Source organism: Besnoitia besnoiti, chromosome II (assembly GCF_002563875.1).
Source record: "Besnoitia besnoiti strain Bb-Ger1 chromosome II, whole genome shotgun sequence".
In the NCBI taxonomy this organism is placed as follows: domain Eukaryota; phylum Apicomplexa; class Conoidasida; order Eucoccidiorida; family Sarcocystidae; genus Besnoitia; species Besnoitia besnoiti.
In genome coordinates, this window is record NC_042357.1 from 5,133,014 (window position 1) to 5,159,734 (window position 26,721).

At 52.4% G+C, this 26,721-nt stretch overlaps 5 protein-coding genes across 5 annotated transcripts; 2 read left to right on the forward strand and 3 right to left on the reverse strand.

Annotated features, from left to right (window-relative positions):
• Window positions 1-372: 372 nt before the first annotated feature.
• Window positions 373-2,952, forward strand: BESB_040650 (uncharacterized protein; the record flags this gene model as incomplete). The annotated part of the gene is made up of 1 exon (XM_029362651.1): window positions 373-2,952. One exon carries the CDS (start codon window positions 373-375, stop codon window positions 2,950-2,952), a length of 2,580 nt encoding a protein of 859 aa, XP_029221616.1.
• Window positions 2,953-12,820: 9,868 nt separating this feature from the next.
• Window positions 12,821-12,901, reverse strand: BESB_040660 (uncharacterized protein; the record flags this gene model as incomplete). The annotated part of the gene is made up of 1 exon (XM_029362652.1): window positions 12,821-12,901. The coding sequence occupies one exon, from the start codon at window positions 12,899-12,901 to the stop codon at window positions 12,821-12,823; it is 81 nt and encodes a 26-aa protein (XP_029221617.1).
• Window positions 12,902-15,028: 2,127 nt separating this feature from the next.
• On the reverse strand, window positions 15,029-15,988 carry BESB_040670 (uncharacterized protein; the record flags this gene model as incomplete). The annotated part of the gene is made up of 1 exon (XM_029362653.1): window positions 15,029-15,988. One exon carries the CDS (start codon window positions 15,986-15,988, stop codon window positions 15,029-15,031), a length of 960 nt encoding a protein of 319 aa, XP_029221618.1.
• A 4,387-nt stretch (window positions 15,989-20,375) lies between these two features.
• On the forward strand, window positions 20,376-22,528 carry BESB_040680 (uncharacterized protein; the record flags this gene model as incomplete). Its single annotated transcript, XM_029362654.1, has 5 exons — window positions 20,376-20,442; window positions 20,512-20,823; window positions 21,016-21,201; window positions 21,430-21,554; window positions 22,235-22,528. The coding sequence occupies 5 exons, from the start codon at window positions 20,376-20,378 to the stop codon at window positions 22,526-22,528; spliced, it is 984 nt and encodes a 327-aa protein (XP_029221619.1).
• Window positions 22,529-25,207: 2,679 nt separating this feature from the next.
• BESB_040690 (uncharacterized protein) lies at window positions 25,208-25,669 on the reverse strand (the record flags this gene model as incomplete). The annotated part of the gene is made up of 1 exon (XM_029362655.1): window positions 25,208-25,669. One exon carries the CDS (start codon window positions 25,667-25,669, stop codon window positions 25,208-25,210), a length of 462 nt encoding a protein of 153 aa, XP_029221620.1.
• Window positions 25,670-26,721: the final 1,052 nt, after the last annotated feature.

Below are 26,721 nucleotides of genomic sequence, written 5' to 3' on the forward strand. Positions count from 1 at the left end.
TTCAGTCCGCTGCTGGCGTTAAAATATAACAGCGTATATCGGCACCCTACCCCGCGGTCGCGCTGTTTTCAAATCATTGGACTCGACATCCTGCTTGACTCAAACTGCAAAGCGTGGCTTCTTGAGATGAACGCGAACCCATCGCTTCGGAGCGGTAGGGATCGGGATTTATCCGTCGGTACCACGCAGGGGATGATCTGTCGACATGCATTTGTGTATGAGCTATGCCAGGAACTCCTGCTCGTTTTAATACCTGGAACAATAAAAAGGAAGGTAGATAAGGTGCCGTCCATTGTCGTCTAGAGCCAAGTGTGGACGTTCAGCTGCCGTTCCGCTTAAGGGTCTAGAGACTGTTACCATGCTTCCTTCTTTATGTTTAATTCAGATTACGACTACCTAACGTCAAGTGGCCTGCTGGCGACCACCGAAAGTACTTTGGATCGGAGAGTTAAAGAACCTCTTTTATCCGAGGCTCTTGTTATTGTATACTTCACCTTGTTGCGGCCAACGCTCCCTGTGCCAGCGCGGCCGAAGCGGCCAACCAATTCGCAGAACCGTCAGCCGTCTAAGGCTCGGTTTTATCATCATCAATCTCACGCGTGGCCAGAGGATCGTCAGATTGCTGCCAGACAAAGAGTGTGGACAAGTCAAAAAGCGAATGATGACAGCGAGATGGAGCGCACTGGTGAGGGCAAGAATTGCATGATTTGCTGTGGAGTAGCATGCGACCCTGGAACTTCGAGGACAGAGAGTACTTCCACCTGTCGGTACAGCCAAGCGGTCACGCTCCTCTCTCCGAGGGAATGGTCTGTGTCCAATACAAGAAGTTGTGCCAGTCACGACGCAGACCATCGGCCGCCGTCTTACTGGGAGAGGGAAATCTCTAATGTGCCAATGGGCATCAATTATAGCATCGATTGTATGTTCAAACCCACGGCGGTACCTTGCGTAATCCCGCCAAGAGGCCGCGACCCTCTTGGACTTCGCTCTCAGAGTGCTAACGAATTTCCGGGCCCCGCTGTCCCAGCAGCTTCCATGCGGCACCTGTCATTGCCGAGTAACCGGACGGCATCGCCCCGACCAAACACAGATGCAAATGATGCATTGTTCAACACGCTGCCCTGTCAGGTGTCAGCTCGATGTAAATTACCGGTGTCGCTTTTGTGTCCGGCTCAATTTCTGGTGGAAAAGGTTCAGAAAGAAGAAGGTCCCTATCACACTACCGTGCCGCGGAACGCAACTGCATCGGTCATTCCAACGTATCGGACACAGGAGTCACATCAAGTTTCCATCAAACGAAGGCCCGCGCGCTTCCCCTGCCCGACCTCAAGTGGGGGGGCGCTTTTTTCGCCCCCGCTGCGTTCCAAGATGCCGCACCCTACTGCACCGTCGGAGGCTTCTGGTTATTTTTTGAACGTTTCTCCGCGGACCCAACAGCAACCGGATATGCATGGAAACGGGAGCTCCCTGCCTGGTTCCAGCGCGCAACAGAAGAATCCAAACTACTTCAACTGCAGTGGGATGAATATTGATAGTGGCGAAGCAGAAAACCCTCATTCGATCTTCGCAATCCGGCGAGCTTTGGAAGTTCAACAAGAGTCGATACCAATGGAATCCAAGAACCGTGAATTCACAACAACTGCGGAGACACCCTCGTCTGGATCAGCCTGCACCCTCGATGCCTGCCAGACGTCGGATACCGCCACTGGAGAGTCCGCCGACTGTCTGCCACAGCCGCACGAACGGCTCGTGAATACATGCCCAGATCGATCCCGGCGAGAAACCATCCTAGAGGGCAGCTTCCTAAAGCAACAGTGCTGTGTGTGGGTTCCAGTGGTCACGGCGTCGGCGACGTCTCCAAGTCGCTTTCCGTCGAGAGCCCTCCTGCTTCACGCTTGCAAAAAATTATTTATGAGAGTCACTCGATATCCTTGCAGTTTCACCATTGAGCTCAAGCACTGGGTCACGTTAATCTCTCGCACTCCCTTGATAGAAATTGTGCAGCGTATATGGGTACCAGTTCTGGCAACGTCGCAAACTGCCCTGCGATATCCCGACCGAGGATCAGCCAAAGCAACTACGCGGACATGTCGGCGTTTCGCTCAACGCCCCCTGGCAAAGCGTGACCTCATATTTTTGTACATGCAAAAAGTCAAGTTTGCGCAACCAGGAGCGAACTTGCACTCAGAGCAACGAGGCTTGTGTTTTTGGACGTTCTGGGAGTTAATATGCATACTCTCCAGCCTTACCCGCCTCGTCCTTCGAAACCGGAAGTTGGACTCAACGCAAGAGAGGATGGTTGAAATCGAAGCCTATTGTGAAGCGGGAGGTCGCGGCCCTCCACGAAATGCTACCAGAGAAATTGCGGATCGTATCCGTTCTGCGCCGCCTCATCTATTCATATCAAGTGGCGAGTGCAGCGAAATTGGTACCTCATCAGCTCAGAGTGTCGAGATGGCCGCAGGATCCGGCATCTTGGATTTTTTAAACAATTCAGAAGCGGAAGCAGGGGTGCAACCGGATACAGAGGACGATATGGCAATGTTAGACGACAGATCCCCGAAACGCAAGACAGACAGTGAAAAACATTCAACAGCTGATCCGTGTGGTCAAACATTTGGTTCGCTAGGCAGCAGCTCTGGAGGTGGCCCTCGAGATCGACTCAAATCGAAGACCACTTCAAACAGCCGGAAGACGAGCTCAACGTCGAGTCCGCGGTCAAACGACATGGCTGCCAAGAAACAAGACAATACGTCTGCCGGACGACAATTGGGCACGATTTGTAATCGACTCGATGAGAAATTCTGCGACAGTCCTGTATTTGTCCCGTGGTGGCCCGAGTTGGACAGTGCGTTCCGTTCCCTGCATCCGACAGAAAGAGTCACCGCTGTAGACTCGTTGTTAACGACCCTGCTTGCCGAAGCAGACCGGTTGTACTTGGACTCTCTCTGAGCCACGGATAAAGGCTCTGCCCTACGTTCATATGTCCGGCTGTGCCCGGAATGCCCGCCTTGTTGACCGTGAAAAATTTTTTACCAGCGTTTGTGAGCTGTAGTAGAGGTGAACGTTATGACATTGCCGTCTATTCTGTACCATTCCTTAACCATAGAGCAGGTTGCCCCCCAAGCCAAAAATGAAATTGTGCGTGGAAAGACGGGCTCGTGTTTCGTGCGTACCTCGGAGCTCTCTGGGTACAAGCTGTGTCTCACTGCAACAACTGTTCTCAGATCGCCGAGATCATGAGCCACCCTGAGGCGCAGTTACTTTCGATCTGCCTAATCCCCTTATTTCTCAGCCCCAGCTCAGTTTCATCGTTGTTGATATTTCATTGATATGTTGATAACAAAGAATGCGAACAAACCACCGGTTTTGGATGATATTGCTATTAGAACTACATAATATGCTAAAAAATACCATTCAGGTACGGTATGAAGCGGAGTTACAAGCCGGTTTAGTGGTATGGAGTTATCTGGGTGCGATAATGCAATCAAACCAAAAGCGTTTTGTAAGGGAATAAATCGAATTAGATAGGGTAGGCAGTTACCAACGGTCATGAACATATGACAATAGAAGGCTACTTTAGTAATTGTAACCGCTGTCCACTCTCTGGGGTGCCCGGACACTGCTTTCCGTGCTTACTGTACGTTTTCTCGCTAGAGGCAGTCCGACTACGCTCGAAGTAAGCGTCGCTTGTATGTGGTTGTCACCATGACGGTCTATGGCGCTCCTTTGAATCAAACGAGAATGTCCCTGCCAATACTGTATAGATTATGGTTGCCTCTGCTCTTGCTTCAGAGGTTCCACCAATCAGGTGCTTTCTATGTCCGAGAGTCCGACTGGTTGCTCGTGTTTGCTTGAACGTCAAGGAATTACCTCCGGACTATCATTACTTGCGAGAATACGACTTCTAGGGCTATCTACTTATTGCAGTATGAAAGCAGGCAGGTTGTGTCTCGAACACAGGGCGCACTCTTCCAGTGAGAGATTCTTCTTTCGCTTTCGTGCGGCGTCTTCTCCTGCGGAGCGGTGAAGGACGCTGGCGCATTGGGCTCAGCTTAGTCATTACGACTTGGATCTCCTAGCCGTGTGACCGCAGAGGCCGCTCATTGAGATAGTTAACCGGCCGCCTGCCGAGCTCCTGTTTGAAGAATCCACATCAGGCACGAAGAATCAGGCGTGCTCGGGACACTACTTTGGGACGCACTCGGGACTACGCAGTCAGCCCGTAGCGTGCTTGGTAGTGAAGGCATGACTCCGTAGAACAGGAGAGTCTTGCACTTCTCGCCGGCCGCGTACGTGAGTACCCCGATTTTTCACAGACGTATTGCTAAGCTGCAATTAGTAGCTGATTCAGACAGCGGATGATTGGGCTGTCTGGCGGCCCTGCCCGTTGAGACAGGAGAATTGCGGGTTTGCTATGCAATGTCAATGACGTGGCAGAAGCAAACGTAACCGACACACGCCGGGAAACCGGTGAGGATAGTGAAATAAATCAGCTAAGGTTCAGCAGAAGCGCGACGAGCTCGCTTGCCAGGGTGGACCGGGAAGAAGTCGATACCAAATATGCTTGCGTCACGTAGCGCTGGTAGATGCGAATATCACCTCCCGTTCATGCTGGACTGGCGTGAAACACCGTGTCTCAGCTCTCGATTTGCGGCTCTGGAGTTTAGTCTCTGGTACGCCAGCTTTATTCGCTGATGTCGACCAGCTCGTGGTGCTGAACCAGTCGATGCTCTTTCTGTCTTTGTCACAAACAACCGCGAACGGCCGTGTCCTGCAGTCTTTGCATATGTGTCTGCAGTATCGTCGACTGGTAGCCAGACAGACCGGTGGAGAATTAGGTGGTGGGCATGAAACAAAAATCCACGAGATGCAACAGGATAGCGAAGAAACCATAAATCGAGTGGCAAGTGGTGGGCGAGACTAACCCCTAAACCACTTGCCCACACGGACTTCCCTCGCTGTTGAGCCCCCACAAACCGTGTGGGACTAGAGCTGCGGCAACATCCTCGCAGATGGCAGGCCTCCCTCGGCCGCTCGGCTTTGTGAGTAGTCGCATCGAGTGTCGCATCCTGTTTGCAGAATGCGTCGCCAGTGTAAGAAGCATTTGCGTTGTCAGGCATGACGTGATGAGGGATTTTCCGTCAGGTCGAGCGTGCCCAGAAACACTCATGCTAGAAAAATTTTAGCCTGTGAGGTCGTTCGCTGAGAATAGTTGTCTGAGCGTCATTGGTAGCGTTGGCATCGGAACGCCCAAATCGGCCTTGGAAAACTTGCGGACGTGAGGACTGGGACTGTGTTTCGTGGTCGTTCTGCAAGAAAAATCGCCGGCTCTGCGTCAAGCATCAGCAAGTCCAAGGGCTGCACGTAGCCGTCCGTTTTAATCGCGGAATCCTACATGCCAGCCGTTTTGATGATGGGCCGCCTAAAACGGGAGAACGTGTTTTGCTCGAGCCTGCCTATACTTGTGCATACCATGACAACTACTGAGATCTTTCCTGCGCCTCTCATGGTTAAATCCACAGAGACCGCGTCTGTTGGCTGCAAATCCAGTACAGCTAGGCGCCATCTCGTAGCTAACGCTTTTTGGCTCTAGCTAACCCCTTGGCAGAAGTCCATCCTGTACCTGTTCGAAGCGCGTTTGAGGAGCTTGACGGCTTCCCAGGCTGGCTGTTGTCGTATTGGGAGAAACGCGTCAATGTTTTTTCTAGAGACATCTGGTTGCCTGGGAAAGCTGATTTAGCGAGACAACGGAACGTGTGTTATCCAGGACTTTGTCAAAACTCAGTTGCATGATGCCCCATGACGCCCAAGTAACGCACACCGCTCCGCGCACAACAAAAGAACCTGGGAGTCGCAGGCGCTTTCAAACAATATGTATCTGGCAGTACGGTGCACAAAATAGCGGATGCGACTACGGGACGCACGACGTCGATGCCCCATGGCATTTGATTTCGTAGCCAGCAGGTCAGCGTGCAACGCAACTTGCGAATGCTGCGCTTTGATCGAGCATTGTCAAAAAGCCGGTGCGCTGCCTTGCGGTCTGGTGGTAAGTATCGTAGCCTGATTCACGTATCCGAGAGCAGATATCGAGAAGCACCAATACCAGCAATATGTATTGGTGACACGCACACGAAAAGCGGCGCGTTCAGTCAACCTGACGAGTGGCACGTCGCGTGCGAAATATTTATTGGGATGAAGAAACACACCCGGCCTTATTTTTTCTGTTTTGCCGGGAGCTGCGCTTGCGCACGTTCGCAGCTCCTGAAAAAGACGGCGGCGCGCTTGTGTTTTACGATGCGGGTATTCTTGTTCAGCATATGCCAGCTGCCACACATGGTTACTATTGTTTGACAAGGGTCGGTGGCGACACCAGCTGGTTAGATGAAAAAAAAGCCGGCGCTGATAGTATTTGGCTAACAACTTCAACAACGCGGCAGTCGAATAATACGCAGGGTTTCAAATTCAAGAGTGAAAAAAATGCGGCGACAAACGAAAACGACTGCTGTCGTGAAAACCAGACTCAGGCCTTCGCGCGAGTCGAGCGTGCACCGCGGATCAGCGTTGCGGCCTTGTGGACAGGGGTTCCCGTATAAGCTCACGATTTACATGGGCCAAAAGAATTGCAGGCTAAGTTCACTTTGGTTGCATGCCGGCAATGATATTGAAGAACTGATGGCGCGCTTGCAAAAGCTGTAGATATTTGGCGGCTATCTGGGCCGCACATACACACTCGTATGAAGTGCATATATGTAAGAAAAAGGTGGGCGGTATCGGCGGGGGGATCGCTGGTTTTTGAAGGATTACCATCCGACGCGTTGGACCAAACGTCGCCCATTCCACCCATCGCAACACGACACTAATAACGTTTTCGGCTCCGCCATCTGCGCCGGTGTGACGCCAGCAACGGCCGCTCTCTCGAATGCAAAGTTGGTGACTCGGATGAACGCCCGCACGGCCAGGTACCCCTCTTCATTGGAGGTGGGAGCGTTGTTGCTCAGCAAACTCGAAGTCGCTGCCTGACCTCGATTTGTTGCCTCCCTAGACAGTTTTGAAAGTTCGATCAAATTTATTCGGCCAGAGCACGCGTGCGAACAAGCTTGTCATCCAAAATGCAGTTGTGCAAGGGCATACATGCAGGCATCAAGTACGCAGATGATACTGCCTGAGATATTTTAAGGTCCGTCCTGGGTTGCTTGATGCACGGGGCGTACCTGGCCTCTGCGTCCCACAAGCTAACGTATAGACGCGCATCGACAACGTCATGGGTTGTTAACGTGTCAGGCGCCAGTCTGAGCCGAACTCCAGGTTCTAATGTAGAATGTCTCGCACGCATATGAAATGACGTACCGGCTGTACTCTCAGGACGTCCTCGTAATTATTGCAGTTGCGTCATTCTCTACCCGCCCCTAACAAGGAGCATTTCGTGAAACATGGTCTTTTGCGTTCCGCTTCCGATTGCCTGCGACCTGCATAGAACTGCGTTGGCTCACGGAACAGAACGACGTTAAAGCATGGTCTGCCTAGTAGCATCGATGTCGCATCGAAACGCGCGTCGATTTTACTCGACACCGCGGCGTTGCGCGCATGTTAGATGATGTGAGCAAAGCGGAGTAACACCGAATTTCCGTCCGCTGTTTTGCAGAATCCTTCATTACTTTCGCCGTTCCCTGAGCTTCGTCTGCGATTCGGCTCTATTAAAGAACAATGACCAATCTGAGGATACTTTCTCTGATGTCGGTTTGGCAAGACGCGTCACACGGCTACGCCCCGGCAGCGGGGACGGGTCATCGAGAGTCTAGCGTTGATGAAAGCAGACAGGGGACGTTCGATGGAAATTGCAGGCTTATGCCAAAGCGCATTAACATATGACCCACGAACCGAGCGCCTGGCAAGTAACGAAATCGGGGCCGCTCACAGCACAGTCCAGTCAATTACCAAATTCCTCACACAGCCGACACACAGTTTTCCGGCGGATGGCATTCCAGATGTGTGCTACTTTATAACTTACGTCATCTGGTTTGGTGCGTGATTGTACAATGGTGTGCCGTCGTCCGGTCTGTAAATTCTAGTTTGTCACTCATTCACGCCCGACTGGGGAACAGGCTCCACAACAGTGGCCTCCTCGAACGAGTCTGGTTTATATGCATCAAGAGCAGCGCGGCAGAGTTCGATACTACGTCATTTTCACCACATTAAAAGTTTGATTTGCGGAGGAAATCAGCTGCAGTCGGGGACGTTGACTTTTCTGCACTCGAAAAATTTACTTTCACAACGTGAGGGTGTGACTTCGTCAACGGACGTCTGTCTGCGACGGACCCTGAAGCCAGACCGACGGCTAACGCTTTTCAATCGGCAGTGCCTGTGCATCAGGCTGAGACTGGACTAAATGCACTGGCAGGTGGCGCTAGGGTCCTTATTGCCCCCCATGCCACGCGCGGCAAGACACTTCGCCGCAGCCAGGATGTTACAGCAACTTTGTCGGCAATCAGGTAAGGATGTGATTCTTGCTGTAGGCTAATCGAATCCGATCACCCATTTTGCAACGACGTTTGAATTAGCCTTTTGCGGGTTCCGTTCTCGCACGTGGAGTCGACGCGCCGGTGCCCGCCTTCAGCAAACGCTGTCTTGGGCGTCCGGGCCTCAGGCACTACCAAACCCTCTAACAGCATTTACCCACTCCGAGGAAAAGGTTCGCAAATCGCTGAGTTCCGGGCAACACCCTGGCACTGCTAACGAGACCAGGCAAAAACCAGCATGCACAAGTGATAGCATTCTGTGAAACACTTACTATGTTTCGCACACCGCCCAGCAATTGTGAGGCACCGCGCGTATCTTTTTTTCGAAGCTGCTGACGTTTACCCGCGCAGAACTACTAGTTCTTGCGGACCACTCTGTTTGTCAGGCATTGGGTCAAGTGCCTTTCTGCACGCACGCACAACGCTCGTTTTGGCCTGAGGCCAAACGTCCGTGCGAGGTCGCAGAATTCAGCTTCAAGCTGAGCCATGGTATAGTTCCGATGTTCATTATTGTCGGTTGGAACCGACGGACTCTAGCGGGTCCCCGCATACTCAATCTTTTGAAGCGTCACACCTGCATTGCCTCGCGGTGGATGCACGACATACCATGGTAGCTGCGGTACGTCTGCATATGTGCCTCCAGGCGATTGCATGTCCTTCAAAAGACATTGTCCTGAAGGGAAGCTTCACGGAACAGTCTGTTCGTGAATGACAGGGCTTTTGCTGTTTGACAAAACCGGCAGCTGCAGTTCATGTTCCAGTCAAGTCATGAAGGCAATGCAGCAATGTAACGCACATTGCCCCTGGCGCGATACACAGTCCCATTCAGCGTCCATGTCATGCCGCGTTAGGAGGTCGTGCTGCTAGCTACAGGCCCTCGCCGCCAAGCGTACACCGGAGCCAAGCCAGTGGACGATATTTTGCCGGAAAATTTTTTGATAACCAACATTGCTATAGGGGCTGTACTCAACCTATATGTTTGTGTGAGTTCGGGACTTTGTACCCTAGCAGATTGACTCCTGAAGGGACGGCGTGCGCTTTTGTAAAACATGGGCCGCGATTTCTCAGCAAGAGAGATACAATTTTTTTTTTTTGTCGACATTCCTGAACAAACGGGCGGCTTGTGATGCAGTTACTTTGAATTCTGCTCGAATGGCAGAAGCATATATCTGCGTGCGTTATACGGGTCACACAAAAGATTGACCAGCTGTATAATATCTTCCTGCAGCGATTCCTTAACTAACCCGCAGCTTGCGTGTTGGCGTTCGAGCAGTGAAACGACACACGCATTGTCAGCGCGCAGCACATTCTCTGCAGGTGCAATCATTTGAATCATAAAACGGAGCTTGATCGCAGCTTGTCTTTTGCAAATTGTGTACCATTCAAACAACAGAGCACGGCGTGCTCCAGCGGCCGTTAAAATGTAGTATTCCTACTAGATTCATCATCCTTCTCCTGGCGTGACCCGCTAGTTGCTTTGTACTATACATCCGATAAACGAATCGAAAATGAAGGGTAATGTCGGTCATTGTCTATACATACAAAGCAGAGCTATGTGGTAGGGAACACTTCTCTGAAATACATACCGACTAAATGGAGGCTGTTGCTCGTCGACACAATCCTCACTGCCTTGTGGTGATCCCTACGCGCGTCCCTAAAGGGCGATTGCCAGAGCCGACGTGAGGGTACTAGTGCAGGTTGCGTACGATTTTTGGAAGTTCAGTGGAAGCCATGTGATTAAGATATGAGATGCAACAAGCATTCGAACATACGTGCGTCACTACCGCCATTCGCCAGCGAAGGATTTACAGCAAGACCACAGCATCGGATGAAATTGCGAGTGTGAGAGGTAGTCCGCAGGCCTATTTGCTACTACAATTTCGGGGGCAGGCGGTTCCAATATTCGGCGCTGTACTGCCCATGGCCTGGGCCGAGTTTTCTCGTAACCTCTTATCTTGCGTGGTTGTTTCTCGGTTGTGACCCACGCGACCGATAGAGCATAAACACTGGGATGTGTGGAGATCACCAAGGTGCGACACTTAGGCATGTCTGATTCGTCCGGACGATGCGGACAAGGCGATAGCGTGCTGTGGAAATTCCCGCCTCTGTGACGCATTCCCGAAATTGACGATGTACACAGGGGAGTGGTCCAGCGTGCTACGCACGCGGCAGAGGGAGTGCACGAAGCTTTTTCATATTCTGAATTACAGCGCATGTATAATTGTCGCCGGGAGCATCGATGTAGAATCATGGACGAACCGCAATTGTGATAGCGTTCTAAGGCCAGAATGCACTGGTGCCAAGTGTCTGTTTGACTGTCGGAATTGAACAGGAGGAACTGCCACTTGAGCGCCTGTAGGTGATCGCTGACAAGTGACGCCGTCTTGCGCATAGGTTCTGACGCGCGACAGCCAGTAGTACTATTCCGGAGAGAATATGCTAGCGATCAGACTATACGTTTGCGTGGTTTAACGTACTGCAGATGGAGGGCCAATGCGTATTCCCCTTATGGAGCGATTAGTTCAGCTTTCGGGCGCCTCCGAGTCTCCGAGGCTTGCATTGTGCAGGCAGAGTATCTCTCCTAAGAAGTCCTCAAAAGGGATAGGGAGGAAGCATGGAACGGACATGCTCGCTCTATCGTGTGTCCTGCGGAGGGCGGAAAATCACACGCAGTTTTGCTGGAGACGTAAGTCGTGGTCTTTGGCGTTGCTAAGCGAGCTCCGCGTTTAGCAAGAACATCCCGTTCGCGCGCTGTGGCGGCGGTCCAGCACCGCACACCGGGGCTTGTGTACCGGGAGTTTACTATCAGTTGGTGCAGCACTGGATGCACAGTGATTTCACAGTAGGCAGCCAAAGTTTATCCGCATTATACACATTAATCCCCTCAGGCTGAGGGCGGGATCGGATTGATTGAGGAGTTTGAAACCGTCTTCGCCTTTACTAGTCTTCACGAACTAGGGGTGAATAGTAACGGAAAAAGAAAGTAATACCGTGCGAACGGCCAGTGATACCGCTGCATGATGAGGGCCTGCTGTAAATCCTTCGAGGATCAGGAGAGCGTAACGTCCGGTTTCAAACGTCTGTATTCCGCGGAATATCTTCAGGTGGCTGCTGCTGGGGTACACATAGCAACGAATCCCTCGTGAGAAACGATAAAGAAGAAAGGGGGCCAGCATGGTAAGTGGTTCGCTGCCCAGTGGGGATGAATGGGTTCATCCTGGAGACAAGGCCCATGCCGTCATGGCGGCTTTCACCGCCACGCATTTAACAGTTACCTGCAACGACGCCTGTAATTCAGCCGTCGCTCGAAAGGAAGTGTAGGTGAAATGAACCAGCATATTATTGGACGGTGTTCTGTGAATTTGTACATTGGGAATCGGCTGATTTTCTCAACTTTCATTGAATGGCTTTTTCCAACGGACCGGCAAACATAGCTCAGCGACAACCCCTCGAGATCAATAGTCGACATGTCCTCGGCGAGGAACTGGCGACGCATCAGAGATATTTGTTTGGGCAGAGATATTGCCTCATCGCAGGAAATATTAGCATCCACCATATGGCTGAAAAAGATGTTTTAACGGGAGGAAAGCGTGTCGGCTGGATTGCGTTGGCTGTTGAGTGGCGGCGTACAGAGAGCTCGTGTCCCGGAATACATGGCACCATACGATCAGGCGCTCATCAGGTGATGAAGAACTCCGTCTGCGAAACGAGCCGCCAACGCGCCGACGCCCAGATTAGCGACATCAGACACGTGGAATTGTTGCAACATCCATTTAATTTTTGGAAAAGAAGGTAGTGTGAAAGTGAAAAGATGCCACCGTCGAGAACAGAGTCGTGTGGCCCAACGTCTGAGAACGGGCTCCGTCTAGCCATTAGAGTTAGACTCGAGATGTTCAACGCAGCTCTACGGCAGGAGGCTTCCAGCGGCATATGTGTGAAAGAAAACGTAGTCAGATGAGCATTTGCGGCACAAGTGCACGTGCAGAAGCCAACGATGTATAACTGGAGGAAACTGCAGAAGAGGTGCAGTAGGCCGCGTCAGGTACGGAACCACACCAGCGGTGGATGCTGCATCGGTTCACGCAAAAAAGAACTAGGGACGTACATTGAACACTTGGGTGACGATGGCGGAAGAATAAACATGGGGGGAGGGGGGTGTGCAGCGTAGCGCAGCCGTTCTTGATTAGAAGGGATCACCGCGAAACCTTTTTTTACAGAGAAGAGCTGCTGTCTTTACATTCTCAACCAAGCCAACGTAGATATCAGATGCCTACCACAGACATGACACACGCCACGCCCACTCACGGGTCAGGCACTGCTCCGTCGTTCCCCTGGAATTGCCTTCGCCGTTTCCAGGCGGCTCCTTTGTTCGCGGTTTGCATGAGCACGGAGTCCGCTAGAAGGGCTAAGCCTTGCGCACCAGGAGGTGCAGCTGTGCCTTCTGTAGGAGAACCGTCGGACGCCACGGTGCTTGGGCCCAAAGCGTTTCGGGACACAGACTGCTGGATAGTAGCCGCTGAGCAGGATCATATAAATGACAAATGCCGAAAGGTAGTGGAAAAATCCTGACCCGCTAAATCACGGTTAAAGGGACGTGCTCGACGCCCGGCAGCCGGGCGGCCGATGCGTGTGTTGCGTTCCACGTTGGATTCAGTCGACTGTCACATGATGACGATCCCAGGACTGAGTAGACGACCGAAGAGGAGTCCGTGTCCTCGGCGGAAACAAAAGAGTACATCATGCCAAGAAGCATCCGATTCGAAGATGGCCGACGCTTCCGCACACGCGGGGATCCAGCCTACGACCCACTGCCATCAAAGAAATGAATGGCAACATTATCGTTTCCGTGACTGTCAAAATAGCGGCGACTACACGATACGTCATGCCAATTGCGATTGGGGCGCTGCGTCCCACGCGCTGTCCATACCCACGGTATGTGTGAGGAAAGCAGCTTTACCTCCGAAGATTGCTTCAAGATGCGAAGGCTCTGCCCTAAAGACGCAAGCTCCCAGTGCTGAGGGCGTGCCGCTCTCCTGCCGTCGTTGGGCACCTTGCCTCTTTTGATGCAGATATTCGGAGAAATGCATCTCATCTTCTTGTTCAATAAGTGCTTGAACCCTCATTCGATCTTGGAGCTTTTCCTGAAAACAGCGCGTCCACCCCTGACACATCCAGCGGCGGAATAATCTCGGAACGCTAATGCACGCGCATTCCGAAGGCAATGACTACAGTGAAAGGCATAAAACCGTATATAGGGATATAGTGGCACTTCCTAGCGTCCAGATAACTGACCTGCTTAGAGAGAAGTGCATCCCACTTATTCTCTTCCATTGCTCCTCGGCTTTCTTCATCAATTGTTGCTTTTATGCTCTCTAGCCAGCTGGTTGAGGATATCGTAATCAAGACGCACAACCGACACGTTCGATGCTTCATCGAGGGGACAAGCCACCACAGCGCGGCGTGCTATCCCGGCTTTGTAAATGAAGTAGAAGGGCAGAAAACCTTTGTGACAACACGGGAACAAGAACTTCAATTCTGCTTAAACCCGCTCTTCCTAAACAGTCACTGAGGATGGACTGGAGCCAGCCGTCATGTCAAACACATGTCGAACAGGCCTTAGGGACTCCTATGGACGGCTCGCATGCTGAGGGTAGGTTGGTGGGGAACGAAAAAACAGGACGCGTCATGCTCCGCACTCGGAGGCTGCAGGATATCAACACATGTGACACCCCAACGTCAACTACGGGCCGACGAGATACCAAACCTGATGAGAAAACGGACAGGACGCACATTCCAGCAACGATTAACAAGAGTAGAGGGAGACCCTGAATGCCACCTGTCGGCGGCCACCTGAACCCCGTTGGTGTCTGCTCAAGCCATAAAAAGCGCCCCCGCTACTCACCCCTCTTTTGCAGTCTTCGGGAGCTTGTCTGTCCCTGTATGCGTGCGACCTTGCGATATCTCTGCCGCCTAAAATGCACAGTGCAGTGACGCATAACAAACTCTCGTTCGGACTTTTTAACAAGCGAATCCTCGCGCGCGGTAGGTGGACTAGTGCGACGCGACAGCCTTGATTACCGTTCCAGCAGGAATAGAAACCGCACCAATCGCCGATGACGACACGGATACACACCTGTCCCAGACCCGCCCACGGATGAATGCGCATGGGTTGGCTAGAGGACACGAAAAATCACAGCTCATCGCTAAAGATAACCTCAACCTCGGGCGGTGCACTCGCCTGGTCGTAAACTGCACCCTGGCAGCTGCACCAGCTCTGGCAGACAAACAGATTATCTTGCGTCAAGTCACTGGAAACACATATATACTTCTCTCTATAGATTTGCTATGATGGTGACACACTTCAGCGCAAGAAGAAAAATGTGTACGAATGTTGATTTATATGCAAGGATTTCCTGCTCGTCAACTGCCTCAGCACTCAGGCACCACGACCCTCCACCTGTATTTATCCTTAGTCTCCCGTGCCTTTGCCCCTGCCGAGACAGTGGTCCCTAGATTATGTTCCTCTGAATCTCCGAGGCCTGTAAGGTAAGAATATGCTCCGCATACGTGCGAGTACCAAGCATCTTCGACAACTGTGGCCATTCAATTACCTTTAGTCTGGCGCGAACGCGTTCCTTAAGCGCCTCTAGCGCGCCGCCTTGTGAATCTGCAGGCGATGAGGGCGCAACATCCTCCGAGCGGCTAGCCGATCTCCCGTGTCTGTGGGCATGAGGCGGCTCCTGTCTTGTTTCTTCACATCCTGAGGGATGATAGTTGGTGCTGGCGCTTTTGTCGCATCGGTGGCCACGTTGATGATCCGCAGACACATGGTGCTTTGCTCCTTCGGTATAGTCCGGAGAAATGCACCGACAACTCTCTCCAGATTTGCCTTTGGCGTGGCCAGTCCTGGTTTCTTGGTATCTGCTTCTCCGCGAGATCAAGGGGCTCCGACACTCTTGGTTGCTGCTTCGACTCCCGCCGTCGCCCTTGCCTCCGACCGGGATCTCCGTCCTTGAGTCGCCTCTACTCGACCCTTTTTTCCGCTCCGGACTGTGACTTCTGGTATAGCTCGGCCTGCGGACACAACTGAAGCTCGTTTTCCCCCCCTTTGTATTGCTGTGTCGCTCGGTCCTTCTTACTTTGCCTCCTCTTCCGTCAACAGATTCAGAAGACGTTGAGTCGGACCGCCACCGCCTCCCCCAGCCGACAGATGTGGACATCTTGCTCCTTCTCGAGTGTTTGTCGCATAGCATGTCATTGTCTTTGTGGCGCTCCCGCTTTTGTTCTGCTGTATCTGAGTTTTTCACTGCTGCTTGTTTATACATATTCTGAGGACCTCGAACAAAACGCCTCGTCAAGTGCGGATCGCTACAGCCCACGCCAGCCCCATCTTTCTCTCCAGCGTAGCTGAGGCCGGCATCTTCCCGGCACGGCTGTTCATAGAACGACCTCTGCATGCAACCACGCATTGAAAAAGCGCAACACCGCAGTGCTGCCACCTTCCTTCACGTCTTCCAGTGAAAAGGAAAGCAAACCTGCCAGCGAGGAAGGGCTCTTCACAATGCACAGACCGCGGTCGCAGTGCGCACGACTAGGGACTTCTCACAAGAAACTTTGCTTATCATGTTTACTGTAGACTGGCGTGGCCCGCCCCACCTGAGAAAAGCCAAAGGCCTGTTCGTTTGGCACCGCGACACAGTTGGGCTACCCATCACTAAAGCAGCCCAAGAAGACTCGAAACAGAAGTGCAGCGGGGAAACTGAGCCTGTGAAACGTCCCATGAGCAACAACTGGTAAGGACGGACGGGGGGGTTGCTATTCTGCCGGGCTCTGGTGCAAACTACGCGATCGCCCGCAGGTGCGGACAAAGGCCCGAAACCCTCGTCCCAGCACATCTTGCTTTCTACATGAAACCTACACGCACCGAACTGGAGGCATGCCCTGTTCTATTTATTTCTAAACATAATTGCACTAGGCGGACGCAGAGAGTCACCGCCCTTCAATCATCCGCCACAACGGATGTGGGGCAAGTGGCGCGCGGAAACACCACAAGTACTCGATTCCATTCTATGTAGCCGTGTCTACACTCATTCATGTACGACCTCGAAGTCGCAACAGCATAATGAATAGTGAAAGCCCGCCCTTGCTTGCTCCAGACCAGTAACTTAATTTGGGTTCTTCCGCCCGCGGCATCCCTCTAGAGCGCTTCCTCTCTTTGCCGATGTCCTTGTTTCTGTTTTCGTTATTGACATGCATCCGCCGGTAGCAATCTGAAGGCAAGCAATCAGGAACGCGCAAAGTGCCATGTTGCGTGACAGGTATGCGGCTTGATGCCCAGCTTTTTGTGCGACGGCAGCTGCTCACCCCCCGCGATCCCATCGAACTCACAATCATGCAAGCAGACCCTGTAGGGGAGTTTCCTCGAGTGGCAATACTTGCTTAGCACCAATAGTGTCCCCGCCTACATCAATGCACCATCGCCCTGCTGCATTCGAACATTTAAAAGGAGACCATTTCTGCAAATCTCCTCCCTGATGATTGTTCCTGGAATCTGATAAATGCGTATTCGCTCGATGGCAGCTATGGCAGATTGTGTCGCTCAACGTTGAAACAGTTCGTAAATTTTTGAAATAAAGTGGATGTTGTTCCATTCTATCCCTTATGGAAATCACAATGCATGGCTTCGATGAGACATGTCTCGGAGTGCTGTCGTGCGACAGCCGGTAGAGGTGAGAACTAGCGTAATCAGTAAACTTCAGATCAAACTCCTGGACAGATGTAATGGAGTTCACATATGCGAATGAGGTCAGTTGAAAAAATGTACACAAATAAGTTGCATGTAGTCTCAAAATGAGGTGATCCGATAGGCCGACAGAAAGGCTCTGAAGCTTGTCGAACCTCACCATGTAGCGGCGTTATCGGGGCCACGACCTTGGTAACGCAACAATCCTACGGAGTTCTGTCTCAAAACGCTGTCTCCGGTCCATCCTCAGGGCCCTTACTGCGAAAGTTAGGAACGCGGGACGAGAAGACGTTTTGATATCTACGAATGCATATGACTGGCTCGTGTCACGATGTTTCCTCCAGGGAAAGCAACTGCATGTGCGGCCCATACGCACAGACAAGGTGGAAAGAAGGCCGCGAGCAGCACCCAGGCCCGGCGTCCTTAAACAAAAGTCTGGGACAAAAAAGCTGCCGCAGCCCAAAAGGTGCCGGTAAAGACTGCGTTGCCTCAGACGGAAAACATGGGATGCCCACGCCAATCCGCCTCGCGTCTCGAATACGCCAGACACCTCGTAGAAGCACGTCAACGCTACAACACCACGCAGAGACCCGCAGCGATAGGGCACACATAAAGTGACCAGAGCACGTAGGTCGCGCCACAGTTTGGACGACCTCCTCTTAATCAATATCCGCTGATTGGATGTACCCAAATATCCAATCGAAGGGAAAAGCACATGCAAACACAAAGTGCATCAACGCACAGTTTTTCGTTCCTGCTCATTCACGCAAGTGTATGTTTTTTGTCATGAAGCCTGCCGTCGCGGAAAGTATCAGCATCTGATGGACTTGAACTTATTACGCCAGAGAGAATAACAACATGTGAAAACCTAAAAAAAGTGTTTCTTCCAAAGCCTGCAACGGGACACCCATGGGCAGCTACAATACTTCCGCATGCCCCTCTCTCAGCTAGCTTGCATGTCGCAAGGTCTTCTGGCCTGCGGCATGGTGGGCGACGTCTTCGCAGGAAAAAGGCGATAATGTCGCGCAGCAGCGTCTTACTTACAGCTACTGTGGGCTACACTTCGAAATCATCCAAGGTAGGGTTTTGAAAACAGCGCGGCCGCTTTTCAGCGTTGCGGCGTTCTAGGTGCTTGATGCCCAGTCGTTGCTTCGCACTCGCCGTTGAGACCCGCCGTCTCGCCCTTGTGTTTCGTGGCGCGCGGCAGCTGTCCCCTATTCGTCCGTGCTGGAGACCACCTGAAAATTTTACATGTCGCGGCTGCATGATTCCAGCGACGCACACACTGGCAGGTCGCGGACACAAACACACAGACGCGAGGGGCGAGAGACGCCGCGTCTCGTCTCTGAAGTTATGGGATGTCGACGCACGTTTTCACAAGAAGGTCCCTTTTTTTTTGGAGAATCTACTTTGCATCTACAGAGTACTCGTAGAGGTCGGCCAGCCTTCACAGGCATCCATCTAAGCTGTCTCCTTCCGTGTTTGTGAATTCCGCGGTTGTGTTGCTGCGATGCTGCACCAGTGCCAGCACTTCTATTAAGTATTGCGTTACGAATGATAGAATTCGCATCGGGTTTTGTCTCCCTGTGTCGCTGTTGAGCCATTGACGGAGGACATCTTGCGTTGTAGGCACTGTAAGCAACGCGTGCTTACAATGATGTTGTCGGTCTACGTTTTCACAGCTACAAACTTCATCTTCCTACTGGTTTCTTCTGAACGGCTGCCTTTCGAAACTTTACACAGGGATCCAGCTCGCCCCCACGAGCATCACGACGTTGAAGGTGACCTGCCGGAGGGTAACGCGTCTGCGCCCGCTTCAGCACAGGCAGTGCAGGGCGGCGTGGATGGAGGAGACAGCGTATGCGATTCGGCGTGGCGGGGTGATTCGTCTGGCATGCCGTATGAAATTGTTTTCACAACCAGACAAGCCCTCTCGGAGATGGGGGTCCGCTTTGAGGGAGGCATGGTGGTGCCTAGCTACAGAAATCGGGTGCTCGTCCCGTCCTTGGCCAATTCTCTCAATAAGGAGACTTTGAAGCGCTACGAGGAGCAGCTGAAAGCGCGTGGAGTTACCCTTCCAGTACCCGAGGTGGTGGTCCTCTGGAATTCGAAAGACAGGTTGACTACATGCGGGATTTGTGCTTATGGTGAGAGACCCGCGTTCCCCGAGAGCTGCTGCCTAAACCCTAAACTGTTCGTGTAGGTTCGCGTTCTTCGAAACTGCAAGGATGGAAGGTACTGTCGTGAAAAACCTGCTGTGGAAAGAGAGAGCTAACACCACAGCCGCGGTAGGAATTGCCTGGCCGCATGTATTTTCATAACGAAAAAAGCGAGTCGCCCAGTGGTACGTGAGTGAACATCTTCAGAAGCAAATAAGTGTGATCGGCGAACAGATACGCATTTTCACATTTATACGGATTATCATGATCCCTGTGTGTACGCGTGCTGTATTATGGTATCGTGGATGACGAACAGCGGACTCCAGCTGTTGAACATTTGTTTTGCCGAGGACGAGAATGGAGAGGCGGTGTCGGTGCTGCACGCGTTCTCTAACCAGTGCTTTGACTTGAAAGAGCAAGCCAGTCTGTCCCCGAGAAGCGTGTTGAAGAAGCTTCTCCAGAATAACTCTGCGGTGCTACGTTCCTTTTTAGATGCTGTTTACACATTCGTCCGGCTGGTATCCAAGGATCGAACAGACAGCGGCGGGACCATTTTCCATTTCGCGCCACTGGAATATCCAAGCGGGAGACCTCAGTCTGCCCATCTTTCAATTCCTGCTGGCTTGCTGGAGATTCAAAATATATATCCGGATATGGACGTAGGCACCACCGGCGTGGTCGCATGCATTCGCCGAGGGCATATGCCGATTTTCGCCCCCAACGCGTTAACGACTGCGAGCCAGGCACCTGGTAATCAAGAACCTTCTTGTGAAATGTGCGCGCATGCTGGGCGTTTCGTCCCTTGACAACACACGTTGCAGGGATCACAACAGCACACACATGGTGCGAGCCCTTTACCCTCAATAAGTACTGGAGGTAGTTTCGGACGGGCGATAGAGTTCAGCCTCGTTCGGACCGTCTCCGTTTCGTAGCCAATCTGCCGAGGCTGTCGCGATGGCGGCCTGGTCGGCTGCACCTTGTATTGATATTGGATTCTCGGCATCAGCTATTCAGTCTTCGTGTGAGTCAGCTATTCGCGGTCTGTCATTCTACTCTTTTGTTTGAAGCTGTATGCTGGTATGTGCTTCAGTTTTCCGTCCGGGGCCGTTCAAGGAGGACGTCGATGTCATTGGTGCGCAGGCATTTCGCTCCTTGGAGCCCGATACCTCGTTGCTGGAAGTCACATTGTCAATAAGCGGTAACAGCCACGCTGTCGCCCACGTGATGCGGGAAGGCAGCACACTCGTCTATTTTGGCGTATTGGTTGGACCGCCTATTGCGCAGAGTGCATTGGTCGTCAGATCTCTGAGGAGTAACCCGCAGTGCTCACTGCAGCGGAATACAGCCTCCGGTCCTGTATTCCTTCGCTGCGCGAATTGGGAGTTCCTCATCCGACATGCAGGTATGTCTAGGGGATTAGCATTCGAATCATAGATGGTAAATAACTGGGATTTAGTAAGCCTCTCACCGATAGGGCGCTCTTAGGGGAGTCGTCGGAAAATCTCGATGGCTTTACTCGACGATACCAGTATTCACGGCGTTCTCAAGTGTGATTACTGAAATAAGATTTTTTCCCTGTGGGCGTGGAATGCAGCTCAAGAGCAATCGTTGCAGGTGGCTGATAAGCGCCGTATGTGGAAACTGTGGATCATGGGAGGCATGGCAGCCGCGGCCGTAGCTGCGTCGGCTCGGCTCATTTGGAAGGGATACACGAAGGACAATGTTCTCGGTTCATTAATATGGAATACCGCTTATGATGCACTTCCTGAACGAGTCAAACGTAAATGGAAGCTGCAGCGGAACACTACATACCTGCTCGCAAACATGCACCCGGTACACATGGCAGCGGCTACAAGCATCTCAGTGACAGACAAAATTTTGGACAGCCGCGTGCTCAGGGCTTTAGTAACTTGGTCGGGCCTGCGTGCAACCGCGAACGCCGTTGTCTTAAAAGGACTAGGCTTATACGGGATAGCTGCAATTGCTGCTGCGGCGGCTGCTGGCTCAGGAGCGTTGCTGGGTGCCCACGCTTGGAGAACGGGGAAAAAAAAAATAAAGGAGAGGCAGCTAAAAAAACGAGTCGGTAGTGCGCTGTTCCATCAGGACGATGACGATGTCTCGAGGGAAACCAAGGTAGGTGTCATGTTCATTGTTATTCGGTAGGCAGAGCCTCATGTTCCCACCGCCTCATGGAATTCGCTGTTCAGTGCTGTAATGCGGCCCGCTTCCTGTGAAGCAGGTCTCTTCACCAGCAACCTGAGGTTTGATGCTTAGTTCCGGTACGCACGTACGATATCTAATCTTCCATGTTCCCGAAGTCATTCATATATACCGCGGGCGGACTATTTTACTTTCTCGGACCCACCGAAATTGGTTAACAAGCGCCTGCAGTTCGCACCAGTGCGACGTTATTTAGGGTGGGGCAGCGGTAACGTGACCGTCGCTTTTGTAGAGTCAAAGCGGGCAAGGCGCATGTAGGCGCGTTGTCGCCGTTCTTAGCAAGGGTGTACCTTATTTGCGTGCTGCCCTGTGTTTGTTTATTTTGGGGGGGCATCCATTTCATTGCATATAGTTTGTGGAAGGCAGTTAACATTGTGCCCATGTGGACTGTCGGTCCCGGCTAGGTGGAAAATGCAGACATAGTCTTGGGCATCTGGCATGACGCGGAGTTGCGTCAACTCACGTGTATCGGCCGCATGCGAGATGTCTAATTAAAGGAAATATCGGCAAGCGGGTCGAGAGTGGTCTGCCGCTCTTGCGTTACGCAACGCGTCCTGCGAGGGACCATGCGTCCCTATTTTTTTCTGGGTTAGGGATTCGCTGCCGAGGGGCTAATCACGGTTGGTTCGCTGCGTAGAAAAAGCGTTCTGACCCGCCAGGCGGGTCTTCGTCTCGAAGACAATACTTCTGCTGGGGTGGTTGCAGAGTTTTCAGAACGATTTGCTAGTCGCTCACGATTAGTAGTATTCGAACAAGTTGACATCATTACAATGTTCCACCGGTGCAGAGCTCATCACGTCGGCATTCGCACGAGCAGAAAACTGACTACTCATGGCTGCTGCCCTCGTGAGTACGCAGAATGGTCACAGGGCCACATTTTAGCGTAAGGAACAGATCGAAAAGCGTCCGCTAGCGAACATAGGAACTCACTGGGCTTTCACACGTTCACTCCGCTTCGAACAGATCGCACCGCATATCTCACAAGCTGGCACCGCATCAGAAGTCATCATATTTTTTAAACCGGAATCGTGAGGCCGGCGCCGCCTCGCTCATGACTGCCGCAGTGAGGCAGTCTATGAGTTATTCTGGAAGTGAGGTGTTGCCGCAGGTGATATGTTTTTGGTTCGAACGATGTTTTCGGTAGAAGTCACTGCCTGGGCCCTCTCCCGTCGAAGGCTGACTTTCAACTCGCGTAGACTCAACCGTCCCAGCGGGCACTTGTTGTTCATATCCGGATGTGTCAGTAGTACTAGATTTGTTGCACTTTCTGTTTGCCTAAGGTTATCAGGGGCATCAAGGGGGAAGTACTCGCATACCTGGATAGTCATATCAACTTGAACGTGACGTTCTTTCTTCGATGACTTCGGCCGCACCTGCTGATTTTCAGAAGTCGCTGATGAAGATCTGCAGAAGCCTGAATCGTCCTGGAACGCGATATATGACTTTGCCCGGCTAGCCGGTGGCTTGTCTGTGGGACATAGGGGCGGCATTGCTGCCATCAGCATGGTCGGAGACGGTGAGAGGCTCTTTTGGTACCCCTTGATTAGAGTGTTTCTGTACATTGGGGTAGTGTATCCTATTCCTCCTTTGGTTTGCGAAACCGAAGCGCGGCGTGGCCCTCGTTCTCGAAGGCACAAAAGGACCGGAGCGTCTACGTTCCACAGGGCGGGGATGGCGTCTTGGAAGTAACAGCGTGGGCCACCGTAACCGTGGGAACTCCGAAGCGGGCGCTTCGGTCTTGCGGCAGGAACGGAGTAGGTGCGCTTCTGAAATGATGAGCCACCACGTGCCGCATAGCGTCCTCTCTTGAACTGCAGAACACCACACAGTGATATTTTACGACGTGTCAGCGTTCGTTAGCTGGGGCCAGTCCGCCATGACCAGAAGGGCGAACCAGGGATATCATTCACGACGTGTGGGTGTTCGTTAGCTGAGGCCAGTCCACCATGACCAGAGGTTCAAGACACATTACATTTTGAGAATAACTGGGAATGGCAGACGCTACGAATCTAGCAAACGCATCACCGTGCCTAAGACACTAGTGAATTGACTCCCCGTGTCTCACCAGTTTGATGAGCATGTCCTTGAGCAGGGTGCCCAGTTTGGCAGCAATACGCAGCTTCTTGTCTAGACCACGCATTGGAGCGGTTCTGCGAATGCTCGCAGGTATCTGCGGTGACGAAGACGTGGGTCTCTGGCACTCCTTCCCCTCCCCTGCCGCTGCTAAAACGCGATACTTTCTCGACGGTGCAGGTATCGGGTTGAGTCTTGCAAGCAGCTCTCTCAGGGGATTGATTGAAGAGGACAGTGATATACTTAGAGGGAGTATGCGTGCCAGACCTTATTTCAGCGAACGAAACTGGTGAGTTGGCGCGGCCCCCTCCTTCACGCAGTCTGGACGAATATGCTCGCAGATCACACTGGAGCGGGGCTTGTTGCGAGTAGTGTGAGGAACTGCACATATGCGTTTTGATGTTAGCCATCGCCTGGTACCAGACTCAAAAACTAAGCCGGCCATGCTTTTCCAAAGGGCCCTCACGGCGTCCGGCGCTTGATCACGCGGGTCGGCTCTTCCCGACTTAGCCCGAAGTGACAGACTCCTATTTCGATTATATAAAATACTGATGTATCTTTTCGAGGTTTTGTAGTTTCAGGACACGGTTTAATCAGCGCCTAAGGTAAACCCGCCGGTGCCGCTTCATATGGCCTCGAGAGTTCAGGCAAGTCGACACCAGTTAGGAATAAGATGAGGAGTGATAATGACGTGGCAATCCATTCGCTAAACGGTGGCCCGCGAGCAAACATGTCAGTGATACTGCTTACAAATCCAACCTTAAACTGTGCCTAAGTACCAACTGCCGCACGGATGAGTTGGAGTGCCGCGGGAGTAGTACACTTCTCTGCCACATCTGATGTAAAAATACGACCCCGTTTTAGCGCTCAGGCTTATCAACGTGAGACATAGCTATCGTTCTTCGCAAGTCAGCGCCACGTACTCTGGGCCTTCCGCTGTAACGAAACGGCCGCTGAGACTTAGTTAAAGGGACGAGTTGAACAAATTATATCTCTTCGCCAAGGCACATCAGAAGGCGGCAAGGCGTTTTCAAGTCACACGTCGCTTGCGGCCCACGTCGTTCACGCAGTCTCGAGCACATGAAGAGCGAGCAGTTACGAGGGCGGTTTGCTTGCCTCCGACCTCGGGAGACCGGATTCGTCCAGATAGATGAGTGTCCCCTCAGGTTCGCCTACGTGCTCCCCCATTCTCTCCGAGACAGGATCCTGGTTTTTCGCCATTAGCGGCTCTCCGTCTTCGGGTTTTTCCGTGTGCTTTTGGCGTGTAACTAGCGCCTCGGGGTGTTTCAGCACTATGACAGGCTTCCACTGGGCGTGCGAAAGGTACACTTGGTGGGGAGCATCTTCGGGCGAGTAGTGGCAAACATAGACCAGGCTGTCGACTATAACATGTTTCGTTTGGAACCTGACTCGACTGGATTCTCTTGACTCTTCCAGGGTATGACCCCGACTGAGTTGGCGCCCACCGTCGCTCCGATGCACCAGTGCCGGTTTTAGGGAATTGCCGCATCGCATCGAGGGGGGGTTAGAAAAGGGACAAGGCCTGGCACGTGCATTGGTCTCAAGTTCACCCTCTGCAAGGCGGGGTGCGGACGAAAAAAATCCTGCACTGCCTTGTACCTGACGCAGTTCCTTCCGGCGTCTCCGCGCGGACGGTTTACCCCAGAAGCATACTTCGGAGGGGAACAGGACGGGAATTGGCTGAGTGAGCTGCTGGGACCGAGGATTTCGGGGCCGTCTGCTGTTCCGAGCATGTGAAACTCTCCTGGTTGTTGCAGGCGGATATTCTGACTCCCATGATGCCGACTGGAAACGATTGCCCTTTCCAGAATCTGCATGCGAGTTCGGTGGCAGCCCGGATAGGCTGCGTGAGGCTGACTCTCTTTGAAGCCTTTGTCCCCTCCACAAGTGTGGCCCGAAGCGCGGGAATGTCTGCTTTTTCTGACCCCGATCATTAGTCTGTCGAGTAACCGCTGAGCTAAGTTGCTGACGCTGGTTTTTAACCCGCCTCGGCTTGCTGAATTGGGGATCCACTGGCTTCACCTCTGCCTGCCACACATGGGATCGCATCGCAGTTCGGAATATTCACATCCTCTTGTGTAAGACGCTAAGTAAGTGTCCCCAGGTAATACGACACTCTCACTTGTCCCACTCAGGTATACTCTCTGCATGTCTTCTGAGGACTCACTTGCCGAGCATCGCTACAGACGGAGCATTACGATTGGCTGGAGGCTTACCGCTTGCCGGAGTCCTAGCAAGGTACTGGAGAACCCAAGTTTATGCAAGAACCGGTGGAGGCGTCCCCTTCCTGTGCCTAGATGCTGCCGAAGACTGTCGCCCGCCCGAATTTTCTCATCCATCTTCTCACGCGATGAAAGCACACCATGGACACTTGCACCACTGGGTGCGCTCAACACAAAATCAGACCTCTGGGATCCGCGATACCCGTGAATAAAAACAACGGGCTTCAGCCACGTACATACATGGCGCCGCTTCCGAGACACAACGCTGTCTTGTGTCTGTGTTTTCACCACGACACAGTCAGTTTCTCGGTCGGCTCTCCAGAAATTCCAGATGCTGAACAAAGGATCCAACGACCGAAATCAAATCTGCAGCACCGCCTGCAGTGACGCTCGCTGCTAACTATCCACACAGGTCGTAGACTGTCGACAGTTGCGCGCACTGTCGACGCAATCCCTACTGTTACGGGGATATACCAAAGTTCCTGAGACAGCGCTGAGGCCCGAAATCTGGGGGCCAGCTCGGCTTTCACCATGCCGTTCCAGCTCCACACAGATACTGGCACGAAAAACGCGGAAGACGTGACACCTTCAAACTACTGACAAACAGCCACTCGCCCGTAACACAACTCTAGGCTTGTCTGAAACCTGTATGACAGACATCGTGGCACTCTCAGTGGGTACGAGCTAGCCATCAATCCATGCCTCCACGAGCCGGAAAAGCAAATGGCATCGGATTGCACCAGGACATCGAGCGACCTTCCGCA